A 19,269-nucleotide genomic window follows, 5' to 3' on the forward strand; every position below is an offset into this window, starting at 1 on the left:
TTTCTCAACGGGTGGACTCGTAAATCAACGTAATGGCTATTGACGGAAACACAATCATAACCCTCCACACTGAGGGTAGACTCGTAAATTCATGTCAAAATCCAGTCAGTTATGGTCTGGGCAGCTGTGACAGCCACTGGAAGGTCTTCCCTGTTTTTTTTTCTTTTTTTTTTTGTGCCCACGGGTGTTAAAATGAACACTCAGCAATACATTAGTGGCATTTTGGACACTGAACTGCCTCCATGGGTGAATGAACACTTTCAAGACACACTTTGGAGCCTCCAACAGGACTCAGCACCATCCTGGATTCAGAAAAACATTCCTTCATTCATAGAGAAGGACGTATGGCCCTGAGGGAGCCCTGATCTCAACCTTTTGGATTTTTCCATTTAGTCCATTTTGGAGATTAGGGTTTCAAGCACTCCTTATACTTTTCTCAATGCTCTGAAGGCAAAACTGTGTCAGGAACAGACTTTGATTCCACAATAACAGCTGTGTGCAGCATATGAAGCATTCACACCTAGACTTAAGAGGTGGTCATATCAAATAAATGTGGTAGTGTCATAATTGTGTTTCCTTTACCATTGCATTGCAACACTCAGAGCTGAAATATAACAATATTTTGCTTTGACAAAATTGAAAAAAAATTGGTTACCTTAATTTTGGGACACCCTGTATATACCTATATATAAATAGGAATACAAACAATGGGACAACTACCAAAACATCCAGACAGATGATAGAAAAAAGGGACAAGAAAAAACCAGGACATATATATATATATGTATATATATATATATATGTATATATATATATATATATTTATTTATTTATGTGTATATATATATATATATATATATATATATATATATATATATTGGAAGGTTTGGAGGTGAGGTACAGAAATTATATAGAAAAAAATTAAGGTACTCAGAAATCTGGATGTTTGTACATTTACAGATTTTTAAAGCGCTTTTCACCTAATCGTGTAGGATTTTCAAATTGTTTTGAGAAGACCTTGCGGAGGGTCTCTTTATATAATTTTATTGAGTGTGTAGGGGTGGAGAGAGAGATATATAGGAAAGTAAGAGAGGGTGAGGAAAAGTGAGAGAGAGAGTGTGTGTGTGTGAGTGTGTGTTTTTTTGTGTTGGTGTGTGTGTCTGTGTGTGTGCGTGTGTGTGTCGATGGGAGAGAGAAAAAAGAAGAAAATTGGGTCCATAGCTGGTTAGTTCTTTTCAATAAGTTTACTTTTAGCCTTTTAAAGGAATGGCAAAAGCAGGTGTGATTGTTTTGAAGAAGTTGTTTTTCAAAGAGAATCTTTGGTGTCATTGTCTAGTAGGAGAGTGTGGGTGCGTTTGTGTGTGTGTGTGTGTGTATGGGTGCGTGTGTGTCTGTGTGCATGCGTGGGTGTGTGCCTGTGTATTTGAAAGGTTTGTCAGTGGGAAGAGGAGGGAAGAGGAAGATTCTGTTTACAGTTTACAGTTGGTCAGTTCCTGCTGTGACAAGTTCATTCTTGGCCTTTAAAAAAAAAGTTGGCAAAACCAGATGGTATTCTTTGGTATCATTGTCCAGTGGTAGAGAGAGTGCGCGTGTGTGTGTGTGTGTGTGTGTGTGTGTGCGTGTGTGTGTCTGAAAGGAGTGTAAAAGGGAAGGAAGGAATTGTGATTATATCTATACAGCTGGTTAGTTCAAAAAAAGTTGTGTCTAGGTGAAGGCGCATGGCTCAGTGGTTAGAGCGTGGAGCTTCTGATTGTTTGATTGTGACTTTGAATCCCTGACCAGGCTGCGTGTTGTGTTCTTGAGCAAGACACTTTATTTCACGTTGCTCCAGTTCATTCAGCTGTAGAAATAAGTTGCAACATCAGAGGTGCCAAGCTGTATTGACCCCTTTGCCTTTCCTTTGGTTAACATCAGTGGTGTGGAGAGGGGAGGCTGGTATGCATGGGCGACTGCTGGTCTTCCATAAACATCATTGCCTGGACTTGTGCCTGGGAGGGTAACTTTCTAGGTGCAATCCCATGGTCAGTCATAACCGAAGGGGATTTCAACATTGTGTCTGGGAAAATTCATTCTCTTTTAGTGGCTTATTATTTAACACACTCACCGGTTTGATTTCCACTCATTTATATATCTTTTATGGAGTCATCTTTTTCTTTATGCATATGTTCTAGCTGGGATTGAACTTACACCCACCCTTATACTTCAGATTGGGAGATCAAAAAAGAAAATAAAAAAAAGGAAAGAAGGAAAGAAAGACGCTTGTAATTCACAAAGAAGTCAGTTTAATATTTTATTTTTAGTCAAAAACTTTTATTTTTGAAATCATTGTTACATTTAATTGTTAATTACCATGTTTTGACTATATATATATATATATATATACATGTATGTGTGTGTGTGCATATGTGTGTGTGTGTATGTGTGTGTGTATGTGTGTGTGTCTACAACAATAAGTAGAAAAGCATAAATTTCCCAAATAGATCACAATTTAATTATTTTCAACAGCTGTTTCATTAGGAATAAACATCATTATTTCCATAATTACATAATTAATACAAATCAATTTAAAGTAATGTTTATCCCAAAGCATCAGGAATATTAGAGACTACGATATCCATTGATCATTTACATATATATATATATATATATATATATATATATATATATATATATATATATATATATATATATATATATATATATATATATATATATATATATGTGTGTGTGTGTGTGTGTATATATAGTTAAAAAAGATAAAACAAAATACCGATTTGTCTTGCAGCAGGACAAAACTTTACATACCTTGGACTAATGAAGGAACTTTTACAAATTCACTCTATCTGCAAGAAATAGCAACAAAATTTCCCTCAAATCACACTCCACTGTCTCAGATAAAGAGGGCCAACACACTTTTTAATCTAGCCCCTAATACACCATGTCTGGGAGGAAATCTATGTTTGCTGGGCCAGAGAGTTGTAGAGCTTAACAACAACACCAATGATGTTATAGTGCTTCCAGTTAAGAAATGAACTCCTGGTTTAGAAGTTTAGCTGTTCAGTTTAAAGAATATTTTCTCTCTTGGACTGAATTCATAACCAAACAGAATAGAACAGTTGCAGATGATGCACTGCATTTGTGGTCTGTTTTTCTTGAATCAGTTTTCCTTAACTGTGCAAATGTGACCATGTGATTAGGAGGTTTGCTTTCCAGCCACGTGGTTTTAGGTTCAGTCCTCTTATCCCATCTTGGGCAAGTGCTTTTGTTTTTTGCAGCTCCAGATTGACCAAAGTCATATGGATGGATTTTGTATCTATCTATCTATCTATCTATCTATCTATCTATCTATCTATATATATATATATATATATATATATATATATATATATATATATATATATATATATATATATATATATATATATATATGAATAATAACAATAAATGGAGCAAAACACATATAAATAAAAGTTCCTTTAATTCCTACATATGTTTCAAAATGTATGTGCACACTACTCCAAAGAAGTAAGAGCTGCTGGAATTGCACATATATTCATCGTCAGGGAACCAACATATAGAATGCCTTATCATTTCTCATTTGTCTTGCTTCTATATGTTGGTTCCCTGACGATGAATATATGTGCAATTCCAGCACCTCTTGCTTCTTTGGAGTAGAGTGCACATATATTTTGAAACATATGTAGGAATTAAAGGAACTTTTATTTATATGCGTTTTGTTCCATTTATTGTTATTATTCATATCTACTCAAAATATCTACTCAAAATATCTACTCAAAATGCATCGTTTTAACTTGGTATCTCTACCTATAAAACGCGTGTGATATCCTGGTTTTTTTGTATATATATGTGTGTACATGTGTGTGTATATGTATATGTGTATGTGTGTGTGTATGCATGTGTGTGTGTGTGAGTGTGTGCATGCATGCGTATACATGTGTGTGTGCATGTGTATATGAGTGTGTGTATGTATATGTATATGTATGTGTGTATGTGCGTGTGCGTGTGTGCGTGTGTGTGTATCTTTGTGTTTGTGTTTGTCTCGTACTACCACTTGACAACTGGTGTTGGTTTGTTTATTTTCCATAACTTTGTGGTTCACCAAACAACAATAGGATATGAAGCAGATTTATAAAAAAAAAGTCAATTTGTTCACCTAAACCCTACTTAATCCTTTAATTACCGTATTTATTTTGAGATGCTTTGTGTTTCTTTCAATTAATTTGAAATATAACAGAGAATTTAGTAAAATAACTTCGTTATCATTAAGCTAGTGTTAGGAACATAAATTGTGACTAAGGTTTGGTGGAAGATTTTAATTCAAAACTTATGAAAACAAGACATTTGTACTCAGAGCTGGAGGTGGTTTCAACCAGGTTGGTATCGAACAGGTTAAGCAATATTTTTGAGGATGATTAACAGGTTGTATAGGTGCTGATGAAGGGGCAAAACCGCCCCCAAAACATGGCATATACACCCATTACCCTTTTTGATCTTCGATCTCGGATACAAACAGTCATAACAAAAATCAGTGCTGACTATAATATCTGTAGAGATAACTTTAGTAACCTCCACATGGTCACCCCCTCTGTTTGGAATCCCCCACTCTCTCTCTCTCTCTCTCAAAACGAACCTTCCTTTCTAAAGGGGGTTGATACATTCATGATTGCATACTCCTAGATAGGCATAGGCATGGTTGTGTGGTTTAGAGGTTCGCTTTGTGGTCACATGGTTTTGGGTGCAGTTCCACCATGTGACATGTTGGCCAATTGTCTTTTACTGTAGTATTGGCGTTGGTGGAGGTGGTGTTGATATGGGAAATGTTTATGCAGCTAGGCAGTGTGACTTTTAAGCTAAGCTATGGTATATGAGATCATATCCTGCTGAAGACTGTGTTGATTGTGTAGAGGGTCATTGACATAATAATACTTTGATATATTTTGTTTTTTAGAATTGATTTTAGGTTTTATACCAAATCAATTGATTAATTAATCAGTCACTAATTAAACAATCTAAGAAAAAAAAGTGATAGAAGAGAGGGAGGAAGGGAGGAAGGAAAGAAAGAAAGAAGGAAAGAAGGAAGGATGGAGAGATGGGAAGAAGGAAAGAAAGAGAGAAAGAGAGAAGGAAGGAATGAAAGGAGGCAGAAAAAAGAAAAAAACAAAGAAACAAAAGAAGAAAGATTGAAAGAAAGAAAGAGAGAAGGAGAAATAATGGGCTTTTTATTATTTCAGGTGGGTGGGTGTGTGGGTTGGGTGTTCTAAATGGACACTTGGGTTAGTTCTGATGGTGAACGTTCTAGAATGATTGTTTCTTGGTCCTCCTGACCAGAGTCATTCCCTGCTGCCTTACCCTGCTTAACTATCACCACACCTCCCCCTGTTCCTCCTGGTGGGGTCACTGGCCCTCCTTCAAGGATTGTCACAAGTCTGCCCATTAGGTGGTCATCAGTCTCTCCCCTACCTGGACTGACACATGAAATGGCAGCGGTGGCAGTGGTGGTCGTGTCTGGACAAAGGTCCATTGTGCTGTTGTCAATTCCGTCATGCAATGGTCTCTTTTCATTGTGTCCATTGCCGGAAATTGAGGTGTAGTCAGAAGTGAATTTGGTGCTGTTGCATGGCTGCGACTTCTCTTCTTGTTCCAATGTTGTAATAGGATTGCTGGTCATACACTGGACAATCTGTTGTGTTGTCTCCCTCTCAAGAGATTCACTGAATCTGCGACTATGGAAAATAATAATAATAATAATAATAATAATAATAATAATAATAATAATACTGATGATGATGATGATGATGATGATGATAATTATAATAATAATGCTTTCTAATTGATGTATCAATACCAGCAGATGACAACGTTTCCCTAAAAGAAATGGAGAAACTTTCAAAATACAAAGACCTGGAAATAGAGGCAACTCGAATGTGGAATCTAAAAACAGAAACAATTCCTATCATAATAGGTGCATTAGGTATGATAAAAAAATATTCAGACAAATACATAACAAAAACACCAGGACTTAGAAATATATACAGCACACAGAAAATAGCACTACTAGGCACTGCACACATTCTACGTAAAATACTTTTAATACAGTGAAAATAAGAGCACCACAACAAACCACAGCACACAGAGCTGTGCTCGGTAGTGCAGTGAAAGCACGTTATAAGTGAAAGCTGTGTTCTTAGGAAGTCTCATCAAAATTTAGCTGCATCTCTGACTTTTGTCATCCAGAACTCAGAGCAAATATACCTGCCTGGCTGACTGAAGGAATAACATGCCTTCTACCAAAAATGAAGGCACAAAAATCCAAAGAACTACTGACCAATAACATGTCTCAACACTTCCTACAAGATCCTCACATCTGTATTAACTGACAGAATATATGCTTTCCTTGAACAGAGATCTATCCTTCCATAAGCTCAAAACGGCTATAAAAGGAATTCTTATGGGTGCAAAAGATCAATTACTCAGAAGTAAAATGATTGTAGAGAATTGCCGGAGCGAAAACAAGAACCTGAGTCTGGCATGGATAGACTACAGGAAAGTGTTTGATGGTGTCCCACATAATTGGCTACTCAAGGTCCTTGAGATATATAAGATCTCTCCTGTAGTCTCCAAATTCTTACAAGGTAACATGTTTTACAGGGTAGCACGTCTCCTTCTAAACCATAGTAATGGGATGAGACAGCCTAACATTAACATCAAATGAGACGTCTTTTAAGGTGACTCTCGTTCCCCATTACTCTTTTGCATGGCACTGATCCCACTCCCAAATGAACTAAATAACACCAGGTATGGGTTCAAAGTTTACAATACCACAATAAACCATCTGTTTTATATGGACGATCTGAAGCTGTTTGCTAGAAATGATGAAGAGCTAGTAGGGCTGCTAACAACTGTTAAAGAATTCAGCAATGCCATCGGGATGGATTTTGGCCTTGATAAATGTGCTAAGGCAACTTTTGTAAGAGGCAAGCTCAGGCAAACAGCTTCCATTAAATTAGATACCAACACTACCAGCTTGAACCATAGGAAAATTACAGATACCTGGGAATAAACAAAGGAGATGGTATACAACATGCTACTAAGAAGGAAAAAATAAGAAAAGAATATTACAGGAGAATAAGACTCATACTAAAGACTGAACTGAACTCTAAAAATCACATTGAAGCCATTAACACCCTGACACTTCCAGAAGTCCAATACAATTTTAACATCATTAACTGGAATCTTAGAGCTCCAGCCCCCGGACAGGAAGACAAGAAAAATAATAACTTATAAGAATATGCACCACCCAAAAGCAGACGTTGATCATCTATACCTACCTAAAGTAATGGGGAAAGAGGAATGATGCAGGTAGAACTGTGCTATGAAACCTCCACAGTAGCTATAAACAGGTACTTATCTAGTACAGAGGACTGGAAGCTGTGGCTTGTGTGCAAACACGAAAGCAGCAAAAAGTCACATTTGATTGTCAAGGAAGCTTGCAAATTCTCAAGGGAACTTAGCATTAACCCTGAAATAGTTGAAGAACCTGAAACCACTGCCACAAAACAAGCAAAATGGATCAAGCAGACTGCAAAAAAGAATGGGCAGAAACAAATTGAGGAGCGGTGGAGCCAGAAGTCTCTGCATGGACAGTATATACTTCAAAGTCGAAATGCTGATGTAGATCAAACAACAACCCATCAGTGGCTGAGAGGTTCAGGACTGAAAGCAGAGACTAAAGGTTTCATATTGGTAGCACAAGACCAGAGCTTGTTCACAAAACACTACCATGTTCTTCAAAACGTTCTTCAAAATGGTTCTGACCCTAAATGCAGATTCTGTGACACATTTGACAAAACAATAGACTATCTCATCTTAGGATGTCCTGTGCTGATACCAAACGAATATGAAAATTGCCATGATAGGGTAGGACAGTATTTACATTGGAAAATATGTAACATTACAAAATCAGCACTCCTACTTACTGGTACAAATACCATCCTGAGCCAGTCGTTGAAGATAAAAATGTCACTAGCCTCTGGGACTTTCCAGTCAACACTGTCAGAACGATTCAGGCTAACTGACCAGACATAGTCATTAAAGACGGGGAAGAAAATACTTGTAGACTAATAGATGTAAGTGTTCCCACTGATAAAAAGACATCTGCCAAGGAATTTGACAAACTAAGTAAATATAAGGACCTAGAAATTGAAATACAAAAATAGTTGATTACATTGGCCCCAATTCAAAACTGGTACTTATTTTATTGAACCCAAAAAGATGAAAGGCAAAGTCGACTTTAGCAGAATAATAATAATAAAAAATTAAAAAAATAATAATAATAATGATAACAGCATATATATATATATATATATATATATATGTATATATATATATATATGTATATGTATATATATATATATATATATATATATATATATATATATATACAAAGTTTTAAATTTTTACATTTAATGCCGATGTCCATATCAATGTATTTAATCCGATGCTAACATTTCTGTATACAGCTATATTTGACCACTAAGTATAAGTCAAATATAGAAGTGTATGGCAACTGATATATTTGACTTATATTTAGTGGTCAAATATAGCTGTATACAGAAATGTTAACATCGGATTAAATACATGGATATGGACATCGGTGTCAAATCTCTTTCTTAAATGTAAAAAATTAAAACTTTAGATATATAGACAAGGAGAACGATCCCTAAGGAGTCTAATTTAGATTTTTTGAGGTGAAATCTCATGCTATATTGGTAACGATTACATAGTTTACTATGAAAAATTATACATGTATATATATATATATATATATATATATATACAGAGAGAGAGAGAGAGAGAGAGAGAGAGAGAGAGAGAGAGAGATAATAATATAGATTTAATGTGGTACTTAAAATGTTTGTGGCACCAGAATTTGGTAGGGTAAAATCCAAAAGCAAAATCAAGAGATTTGGTGAATAAAATTTGAAGAAAAGCAACAAAAATTCAATAGGTTATAGCAGTACGTATGTTTTGTACAAACTTCATTTATTTATGTAGGGAGAACACCACATGAGATGTGCAATGAAAATGTACTCCTCAGCTGCATAATGGAAGTTCATTTCAGAAAGCCATTTTGTAAATGTGTGCAAATACAAGAGTAGGAGATGAAGAAAATACCATCTTGACTGGGCTGTTAATCAACAGTCTAGTGAACCAAACAGGAATTTAATTTCTATATATTCTATTTGTTCTTCTTTCTAGAAGGAGGGGTAAGATAGCAGTAATTTCAAGTTAGGTAGTAAGGGAAGGCCTTATGTGATGTTCTCATTACATAAATAAATGAAGCTTGTATGAAACGTACGTACTGCTACTTTAATACATTTTTGTTGCTTTTCTTCAAATAGATAGATAGATAGATAGATAATTAGATAGATATCGATACACATGAGAAAAGTGAACAATGAACAAGTAGGAAGAACTCAATAGCAAAGTTACTGCCACACCATGAAGCTTAAGTGACACGTTTGTATAATTTATGTACTGTACAAACGCTCATATATATGGTGTGTGTGTGCTTATGTGTTTGTATATGTACATACATATATGTATGTATATGCATACATACATGTATACATGTATGTATGCATATACATACATACACATATATATATATATGATGGACTCTCCCATTGTTATACAACGTATGAGTGTTTGACAATTTCTTAGCAAACAACCACACAGATGATTTGTTTATAGTGATCCAATGTTTGTGTAGACATAAGCTCACTGCCTCCATCAAATCAATATTAGGTGCAGGAGTGGCTGTGTGGTAAGTAGCTTGCTTACCAACCACATGGTTCTGGGTTCAGTCCCACTGCCTGGCACCTTGGGCAAGTGTCTTCTACTATAGCCTCGGGCCAACCAAAGCCTTGTGAGTGGATTTCGTAGATGGTAACTGGAAGAAGCCCGTCATATATGTATATATATATATATATATATATGTATGTGTGTGTATATGTTTGTGTGTCTGTTCCCCCCCCCCCCCAGCATCGCTTGACAACCGATGCTGGTGTATTTACGTCCCCGTAACTTAGCGCTATGACAAAAGAGAGTGACAGAATAAGTACTAGGCTTACAAAGAATAAGCTCTGGGGTTGATTTGCTCAACTATAAAGACGGTGCTCCAGCATGGCTGTAGTCAAATGACTGAAACAAGTAAAACGAGAGAGTATACATATATACATATATATATGTATGTATACATATATGCAAATATATATATGTTTGTATATGTATATATATATATATATATATATATATATATATATATATATATATATATATATATATATATATATATATATATATATATATATATATATATATATATATATATATATATATATATATATATATATATATATATATATATATATATATATATATATATATATATATATATATATATATATATATATATATTGTGAAGGCACATGGCTTAGTGGTTAGGGCATTTGGCTCATGATTGCAAGTTGTGAGTTCAATTCCTGGCGATGCATTGTGTCCTTGAGCAAGACACTTTATTAAATATTGATCCAGTCCACTCAGCTGGCAAAAATGAGTGCTACCTGTATTTTAAAGGGATGGCCTTGTCACACCTTGTGTTGCACTGGATCTCTCTCAGAACTATGCTAAGGGTACACGTGTCTGTGGAGTGCTCAGCCACTTGCACTTAAATTTCACGAGCAGGCTCTTCCGTTGATCGGATCAGGTGAGACCCTTGTCATTGAAACCAACAGAGTGCTCCTTTATATATATACTTCCCCCAGTTGAAAGGTCTTCTGCCACAAGAGCTCCCACTGCTGCTGGTGTCCTATGAAAAGCACCCAGGATATGCTGTAAAGTGTTTGGCATTAAGGAAGGGCATTGAGTTGTTGAAACCATGCCAAAGAGGACAGCAAAGCTTGGTGTAGACTTGTGATTTGCCAGTTCCTGTTGAACTGTTCTGCTCATGCCAGTATGGAGAAACGGATGTTAAATGATGACGATGATAATGATGACAACGATGATGGTGATGACGATGACAATGATGATGGTGATTATAATGACGATGACGATGACGAGGTTAATGATAATGACAATGATGACGATAGTGATAATAATGGTGATGGCGCTGATGATGATAATGATGATTTTATATTGCCACACCCTAACAGTTGAGGGAACCCGTGGAAGAGGTAGGCCCAGGAAGACCTGGGCTGAGGTGGTGAGGCAAGACCTTCGTACATTGGGCCTCACCGAGGCGATGACTACGGACCGAGACCTTTGGAAATGGGCTGTGCGTGAGAAGACCCGGCAAGCCAAGTAAGATCGTTGCCAGTGCCCCTGGACTGGTTCTTGTGCGGGTGGCACATGAGATGCACCATTTTGAGCGTGGCCGTTGCCAGTACCGCCTGACTGGCTCCTGTAGGATTTTCGAGCGAGATCGTTGCCAGTGCCCCTGGACTGGCTTGTGCGGGTGGCACATAAAAGACACCATTTCGAGCGTGGCCGTTTTCGTGCGGGTGACACGTAAAAGCACCCACTACACTCTCTGAGTGGTTGGCGTTAGGAAGGGCATCCAGCTGTAGAAACTCTGCCAAATCAGACTGGAGCCTGGTGTTGCCATCCGGTTTCACCAGTCCTCAGTCAAATCGTCCAACCCATGCTAGCATGGAAAGCGGACGTTAAACGATGATGATGATGATGATGATATATATATATATATATATTATATATATACACACACATACATAGATGGAAGGAAGAAGAAAGAAAGAGAAAGTGATACAGAAAGAGCTGCTTACACGGGAGTCACTTTGTTTTGTGCATACTTCTTCTTCAGAATGAAATATATCATGATGCCTATCAACAAGGAGCCCAAGATGGTCGAGAGGCAGTAAGCTGTGATTTCTGCCCAAGCAACAACTGGATCCTTTTTCGCTTCCGGCTTCTTGTCTGAACACCATTGACCCACATAACCCTTGTCACACTTACAAAGGAACTGATCAAAGCTACTGACACGTGACCTGCTGGAGCATCTCATCTGGAAGTTGGGATTGACTTTGCAGTGACCATGAACGCATGGGTTGGTGAAAATCCACAGGTCAAGAGTCAGAATTTGGGTGATGCTTGTTAGAATACTTTTATCATCTGATGCTACAAAGCGAAACCCGAAATGGCCAGTCATGTTTTTGGGCAAGCTCAGACTCAACGAGTAATTAGCAACTGTTTTGGCATGATGGATCTCCTCTGTGACTGAGTTACCATTAGAGACTGGGACTCTGGTGATTTTGAAGAAACTTGGGAGCAAGACTGTGGGTAAAATTTTCCAGTAAAACGTTTCATTGTAATCAACATCGGTGAGAATGACATTTCCAAGCTGATAACCAGTTGAGTTGCCTTCCAGTAAAACAGTAATTTTGCTTTTTGTGTTTACTCTTATTTCTTGTCCATTTCTTTGTGTGTAGATAATGTTTGGACTGTCATTGACGCCTTTTATAATGACCGAAATCTTTTTTGAAGACTTCAGAGGTGGAGACAGATTATTGAAATTTTCCTTTACAGTTACAACCAGACTGTCAGTTCCGTATGCATCTTTGTTTGCTTCGTATGACAAGAATGTATTGTTTACAATGAAAGCCTTGCCCAAGGAAGGAGGTGTTGAAATGGCAAAGGAAACAGAATCATTCTCTTTGTCCTGGTATTTGATTTTCACAGTCAAAGGTTGGTCTTCAGTGACCATGATCTAGTAAAAAAAAAAGAAAGAATAGATCACATAAATGTAAATATAGGCATAGGCATGGCTGTGTGGTAAGAAGCTTGCTTCCCAACCTCATGGTTCTGGGTTCAGTCCCACTGCATGGCATTTTGGGCAAGTGTCTTCTATTATGGCCTCAGGCCAGGACAACCAAAGTCTTGTGAGTGGATTTCTTAGACAGAAACTGAAAGAAGCCCATCATATATATATATATATATATATATACGTTTGTATAAGAAATGGAAAACAAAACAATGAATTGAACAATTATAAATTCAATTCAATTTAAATATCTTATACAAATAAATGACATCTCATAAATATAAAATATGTAAATTGAATTACAATTTATAATTGATCAATTTATTGTTTTGTTTTCTGTTTCTTATTTATATTTATATATTAATAAACTGTGTTTATTTTATTTATTTATTTACCTATTGGAATAACATTGTTATTGATACAGGTAATAAAACCCAGTAAATTCTTTGGATATCTAATATCCCTTAGGTGATTTATTACACCTAGCTAAATTGTTATACATTAAACTACAGTTTACCTTTTCAAATTACCTGCTGATGTATACCTTATACCAAGGTCCATACTAATGGAGGTAATTACCAGGAGTGCCTCTGGATACTTCTATCCCTTAGAGGGCTTAACACCTCTAACTTATACTTTATATATATCTTTCCGAATTTGTGTAAATGTGTATAGAATAATATATCAGTTGAATAAAGTTAAAACATGGTCGGGTTTTCATGTTTTTTTATTACTGTATTTAAAATATTTTTTTACAATGCTGGAGCATATTAAATATTCAAAGAATATTTTGTAATGTTCATAAAGTTCAGTTAACGCTTTCATACGTTCGTGATGATCACCAGATTTCAAAATGTATTTTGACGACTCAGTTAAAAGCATTTTCAAATCTGGTGATTATTACGAACATATGAAAGCATTTGTTGAATTTTATAAACATTGCAAAATATGTTTTTAATGTTTAACACACATCAGCATTGTAAAAAAATATTTTTTTCTTTTAAAATACCATAATAAAAAACATGACAACCCGACCATGTTTTAACTTTATTCAATTGATATATTATTTTATACACATTTACGCAAATTTGGGGAAAAAAAATATATATACATACACACACACACACACACACACACACACACACACACACACACACATATATATATATATATATATATATATATATATATATATATATAGAGAGAGAGAGAGAGAGAGAGAGAGAGATGGTCATAGCCCAACTAATTAGGGAGCGAATCAATTTAGATGAGATGCAGTTTGGGTTCGTGCCAGGTAAAAGCACTACTGATGCCTTATTTCTAGTGAGACAGTTGCAGGAGAAATACCTAGCTAAGGATAAACCTCTGTACCTGGCTTTCGTTGACATGGAGAAAGCATTTGACAGGGTCCCCCGATCCCTTATCTGGTGGTCAATGAGGAAACTTGGGATAGAAGAATGGTTAGTGAGAGCTGTGCGAGCCATGTACAGAGATGCTGCCAGTAAGGTGAGGGTTGGAAATGAGTACAGCAATGAATTCCGGGTAGAGGTAGGGGTCCACCAAGGTTCCGTCCTCAGCCCCCTCTTATTTACCATAGTCCTCCAGGCAATCACAGAGGAGTTCAAGACAGGTTGCCCCTGGGAGCTCCTCTATGCTGATGACCTTGCCCTAATTGTGGAGTCACTATCAGAACTAGAGGAGAAGTTTCAGGTGTGGAAGCAAGGTCTAGAATTGAAGGGCCTTAGAGTCAACCTAGCTAAAACCAAAATCCTAATAAGTAGGAAGGTAGATAAAACACAAACCCCTTCAGGTAGATGGCCCTGCTCAGTATGTAGAAAAGGAGTAGGTAGTAACTCTATAAGATGTACCCGGTGCAAGCTATGGACACATAAGAGGTGCAGCAACATCAAAGGCAGGTTAACTAGCAAGTTAGTTTTTGTTTGTGGCAGATGTTCAGGTGCAATAAAGACTGCAAACAAACAGGAAACAACTTCTATCTCATTCCAGGGTGAAAAACTAGAGGTAGTCGATAGCTTCCGCTATCTGGGCGACCAAGTTAGTAGTGGGGGTGGGTGCGCTGAAAGTGTAGCTGCTAGAATAAGAATAGCCTGGGCAAAGTTTAGAGAGCTCTTACCCCTGCTGGCGACAAAGGGACTCTCACTCAGAGTAAAAGGCAGACTGTATGACGCATGCGTACGAACAACCATGCTACATGGCAGTGAAACATGGGCTGTAACTGCTGAGGACATACGTAAGCTCGCAAGGAATGAAGCCAGTATGCTCCGTTGGATGTGTAATGTCAATGTGAATACCCGTCAGAGTGTAAGTATCTTGAGAGAAAAGCTGAACATTAGAAGCATCAGTTGTGGCGTGCAAGAGAGACGATTGCGCTGGTATGGACATGTGGTGAGAATGGAGGAGGATAGCTGCGTGAAAAAGTGCCACACCCTAACAGTTGAGGGAACCCGTGGAAGAGGTAGGCCCAGGAAGACCTGGGCTGAGGTGGTGAGGCAAGACCTTCGTACATTGGGCCTCACCGAGGCGATGACTACGGACCGAGACCTTTGGAAATGTGCTGTGCGTGAGAAGACCCAGCAAGCCAAGTAAGATTGTTGCCAGTGCCCCTGGACTGGTTCTTGTGCGGGTGGCACATGAGATGCACCATTTTGAGCGTGGCCGTTGCCAGTACCGCCTGACTGGCTCCTGTAGGATTTTCGAGCGAGATCGTTGCCAGTGCCCCTGGACTGGCTTGTGCGGGTGGCACATAAAAGACACCATTTCGAGCGTGGCCGTTTTCGTGCGGGTGACACGTAAAAGCACCCACTACACTCTCTGAGTGGTTGGCGTTAGGAAGGGCATCCAGCTGTAGAAACTCTGCCAAATCAGACTGGAGCCTGGTGTTGCCATCCGGTTTCACCAGTCCTCAGTCAAATCGTCCAACCCATGCTAGCATGGAAAGCGGACGTTAAACGATGATGATGATGATGATGATGATGATATATATATATATATGCACACATGTATGTGTGTGTGTGCATGTGTCTTTGTTTCCATATTTGCTTCCCCATCACTGCTTGACAACCGGTGATGGTGTGTTTACATCCCTGTAACTTAGCAGTTTGGCAAAAGAGGCTGATAGAATAAGTATTAGGCTTAAAAAAAATAAGCCATAGGGTCAATTTGTTCACCTGAAACCCTTCAAGGTGGTGCTCCTGCATGGCCACAGTCAAATGACTGAAACAAGTAAAAGATAAAAGAGAAGATATAAAGCAAGAATTATTCATTGTCATCATCATCATCATCATCATAATCCTCACAGACATGCCCACACCTACACCCACTCACGCACATATATACCTGTACACACCCACCTGCATGTATGTGCAGGTGGGTGTGTGAGTGTAATATAATATATAAATAGGTTTTGAATGAGAAATGGTAACTGGTTTATGAACCCAAAATAATAACTGGAAGAATTTTCCTTAGGCTGCCTTCTGCGTAGAAAACAAACAGTTATGTCAGAGCTAACATAAGTGATCTTTGATCTTTTACTTGTTTCAGTCATTGGACTGCAGCCATGCTGGAGCATTGCCTTGAAGAACTCGGTTAAATCAATGCCAGTATTTATTTTTATATCTTGTATTTATTTTATCAGTCTCCTTTGCTGAACCACAATGTTACAGGAACATAAACAAATCAACACCAGTTGTCAAACCGTAATGGGAGACGAACACAAACACAAAGGCATACACACATATATACATATGCATACAAACACACACTCACACATTGAGGCACAGACACACAAAAAAGCTCCCACACAGTTTCCACCTATCAAATTCACTCGCAAGGCTTTGGTCAGTTCAAGGCTAGAGCTAAAGACACTTGCCCATGGTGCCATGCAGTGGGATGGAACCTGAAACCATGTTGCTAAAAATCTTTTTAACCACACAGCCATGCCAGTGGTTATATATCATCATCATCATCATCATCGTCGTCGTCGTTGTCTTTTAATGTCCGCTTTCCATTTAATGTCCGTTGGCATGGGTTGGACAGTTTGACTGAGGACTGACAAACCAGTAAGCTGCACCAGGCTCCAATCTGATCTGGCAAGGTTTCTACAGCTGGATGCCCTTCCTAATGCCAGCCACTTTACAGGGTGTGCTGGGTGCTTTCCACATGGCACTGGCACAGCAGCCAGTCAGGTGGCACCACATTCAGATGGTTCTTTTCATGTGCCAATGGCATGGGAGCCAATCAGGTGGCACTGGCATCGACCATGTTCAGATGGTTCTTTTTACATGCCACCAGGGGGCGCTGGCATTGACCATACTCGCACAGTGCTCTTTATGTGCCACTGGCATGGGAGGCGGTTAGAGGCACTAGCATGCTTGTAACGAAGATTTAAAATCATAATTACTTTGTCTGTCAGAATAATTGGTGGTGTGTTGACAAAAGGACTGGCGGACACGAAAGAATACTGCGTCGGTTTAAATCCAGAGGTGCTTGTACTTCTCCTTGAGCGTTGTCGGTTCTCATCTTCATTGGAGTAGAGGCTGTTGTAAGGACAGATCTGTAAAACAAGGTAATTATTAAAACGTGACAGTGTGGCAGCAGTGGTGGTGGTGGTGATGGTGATGGCGGGGATCGTTGTTCGTGGTGGTGGTCGTTGTCATCACTGTGGTGGGGGTGAAAATAGTGATATAGTAATGATGAAGAAGAGGAGTAAGAAGAGGAGGCTGAGGATAACGGCAATGACAATTTTGATAATGGTGAGGCTGGTGTTGGTGGTGGTAGTGGCAGTGGCTGTAGTGGTGGTATGATGACAATGATAATGGTGATGATAACGATGATTAATTAGCTTAAACCAATTGTTTAGAAGAACTATCATACTCACTACAGTTCATTAAGGCAATGATGATGGTGATGATGAGGACGAGGATGATGAGGAAAATCAGGATGATGATGATGATGACGACGACGACGACGACGATGATGATGATGATGAGGATGATGTCGATGGTTGTAAATGAAAATGTTAGCCATTTTACTTTATCATTTTAAACTACTGTGTTGGAAGCAGAGATGTTTGGTTTTCTTTTTGTTGTTGCTGTTTTCTGTCCAAAGAAACCCTCACCTTTATTTTGTAGGTCCCGGTCGCCATGTCAATATTTGGTTCTCTGTTGCAATTCTCTTCAACACTTCCCCATGTCTGGGAATCTGAAAAATATCAAGAAGAATCGGTTGTTTATAATATACTTCATAAATACACACACACATGAGTGGCTGTGTGGTAAGTAGCTTGCTTACCAACTACATGGTTCCGGGTTCAGTCCCACTGTGTGGCACCTTGGGCAAGTGTCTTCTACAATAGCCTCGGGCCGACCAAAGCCTTGTGAGTGAATTTGGTAGATGGAAACTGAAAGAAGCCCGTTGTATATAATGTATGTGTGTGTGTGTGTGTGTGTGTGTGTGTTTGTGCCTGTGTCTGCCCCCCTCCTCCAACATTGCTTGACATGCGATGCTAGTGTGTTTACATCCCCATAATTAGCAGTTCATCAAAAAGGGACTGATAGATTAAGTACCAGACTAACAAAAAATAAGTCCTGGAGTCGATTTGCTCAACTAAGAAGTGGTGCTCCAGCATGGCCGCAATCAAATGACTGAAACAAGTAAAAGAATAAAAAGAATGATATATATATATATATCTTTAGTTTCAGCTCAGAGCTGTGGCCATTCTGGGGCACCACCGTTTTGCTACACTGTTATTACTGAGAGCCTACTCTAATATGTGGCACTTGGTGAAGAATGGAGTTTGATGGAGCTAACCTCATTTGTACCTCTTGCCGTGAGGTAAGTTCACCTGGGACTCTTGACAGGAAGAGGTCCCGTTTTGATTTGAAAACACCTACATCCACTTTGTATAGGCTCTTTGGGAGAATATTAAAAAGCTGTGGGCCCCTGAAACAGGCTGTTGCAATAGTTGGCCTAAAGCGTGAGAGCATTGCTGGGATCTTTGGTACAGTGCAGTGTTTATCTGTTCTGGCATTGGTGTAGCTTTCAATGCCCAAATTTGGCACAATTCCTTCCAGGGTCTTCCAGATATATATTACTGAATATATATATATATATATTCAAACACATGTGCACCCATGTTCTTGGGTCTAAAAAGTTCAGAGGGCTAATGCATGTATATATAAATATACATATACACACTCACATACATACATACATACATACATACATACATACATATATATATATATATATATATATATATATATATATATATATATATATGTATGTATGTATATGAGTGTGTATATGTATATTTATATATACATGCATTAGCCCTCTGAACTTTTTAGACCCTCTTTTAAACTCTGTGATGAAGCCTAGAGGCACACCCA

General features: G+C 38.2%; 1 protein-coding gene across 1 annotated transcript in view; it reads right to left on the reverse strand.

Annotated features, from left to right (window-relative positions):
- Positions 1 to 3,850: 3,850 nt before the first annotated feature.
- Positions 3,851 to 19,269, reverse strand: part of LOC106878080 (uncharacterized) — a 217,030-nt gene continuing 201,611 nt past the window's right edge. The window contains exons 47-50 of the mRNA XM_089342991.1: positions 17,997 to 18,079; positions 17,280 to 17,432; positions 11,865 to 12,805; positions 3,851 to 5,744 (exon numbers count right to left, since the gene is read on the reverse strand). Coding sequence (XP_089199117.1) covers positions 5,279 to 5,744; positions 11,865 to 12,805; positions 17,280 to 17,432; positions 17,997 to 18,079 — 1,643 coding nt within the window. The 3' untranslated portion in view covers positions 3,851 to 5,278. The remainder of the gene's footprint in view (positions 5,745 to 11,864; positions 12,806 to 17,279; positions 17,433 to 17,996; positions 18,080 to 19,269) is intronic.

Source organism: Octopus bimaculoides, chromosome 26, assembly GCF_046866305.1.
Source record: "Octopus bimaculoides isolate indiv1 chromosome 26, ASM4686630v1, whole genome shotgun sequence".
NCBI classification, from domain to species: Eukaryota; Metazoa; Mollusca; class Cephalopoda; order Octopoda; family Octopodidae; genus Octopus; species Octopus bimaculoides.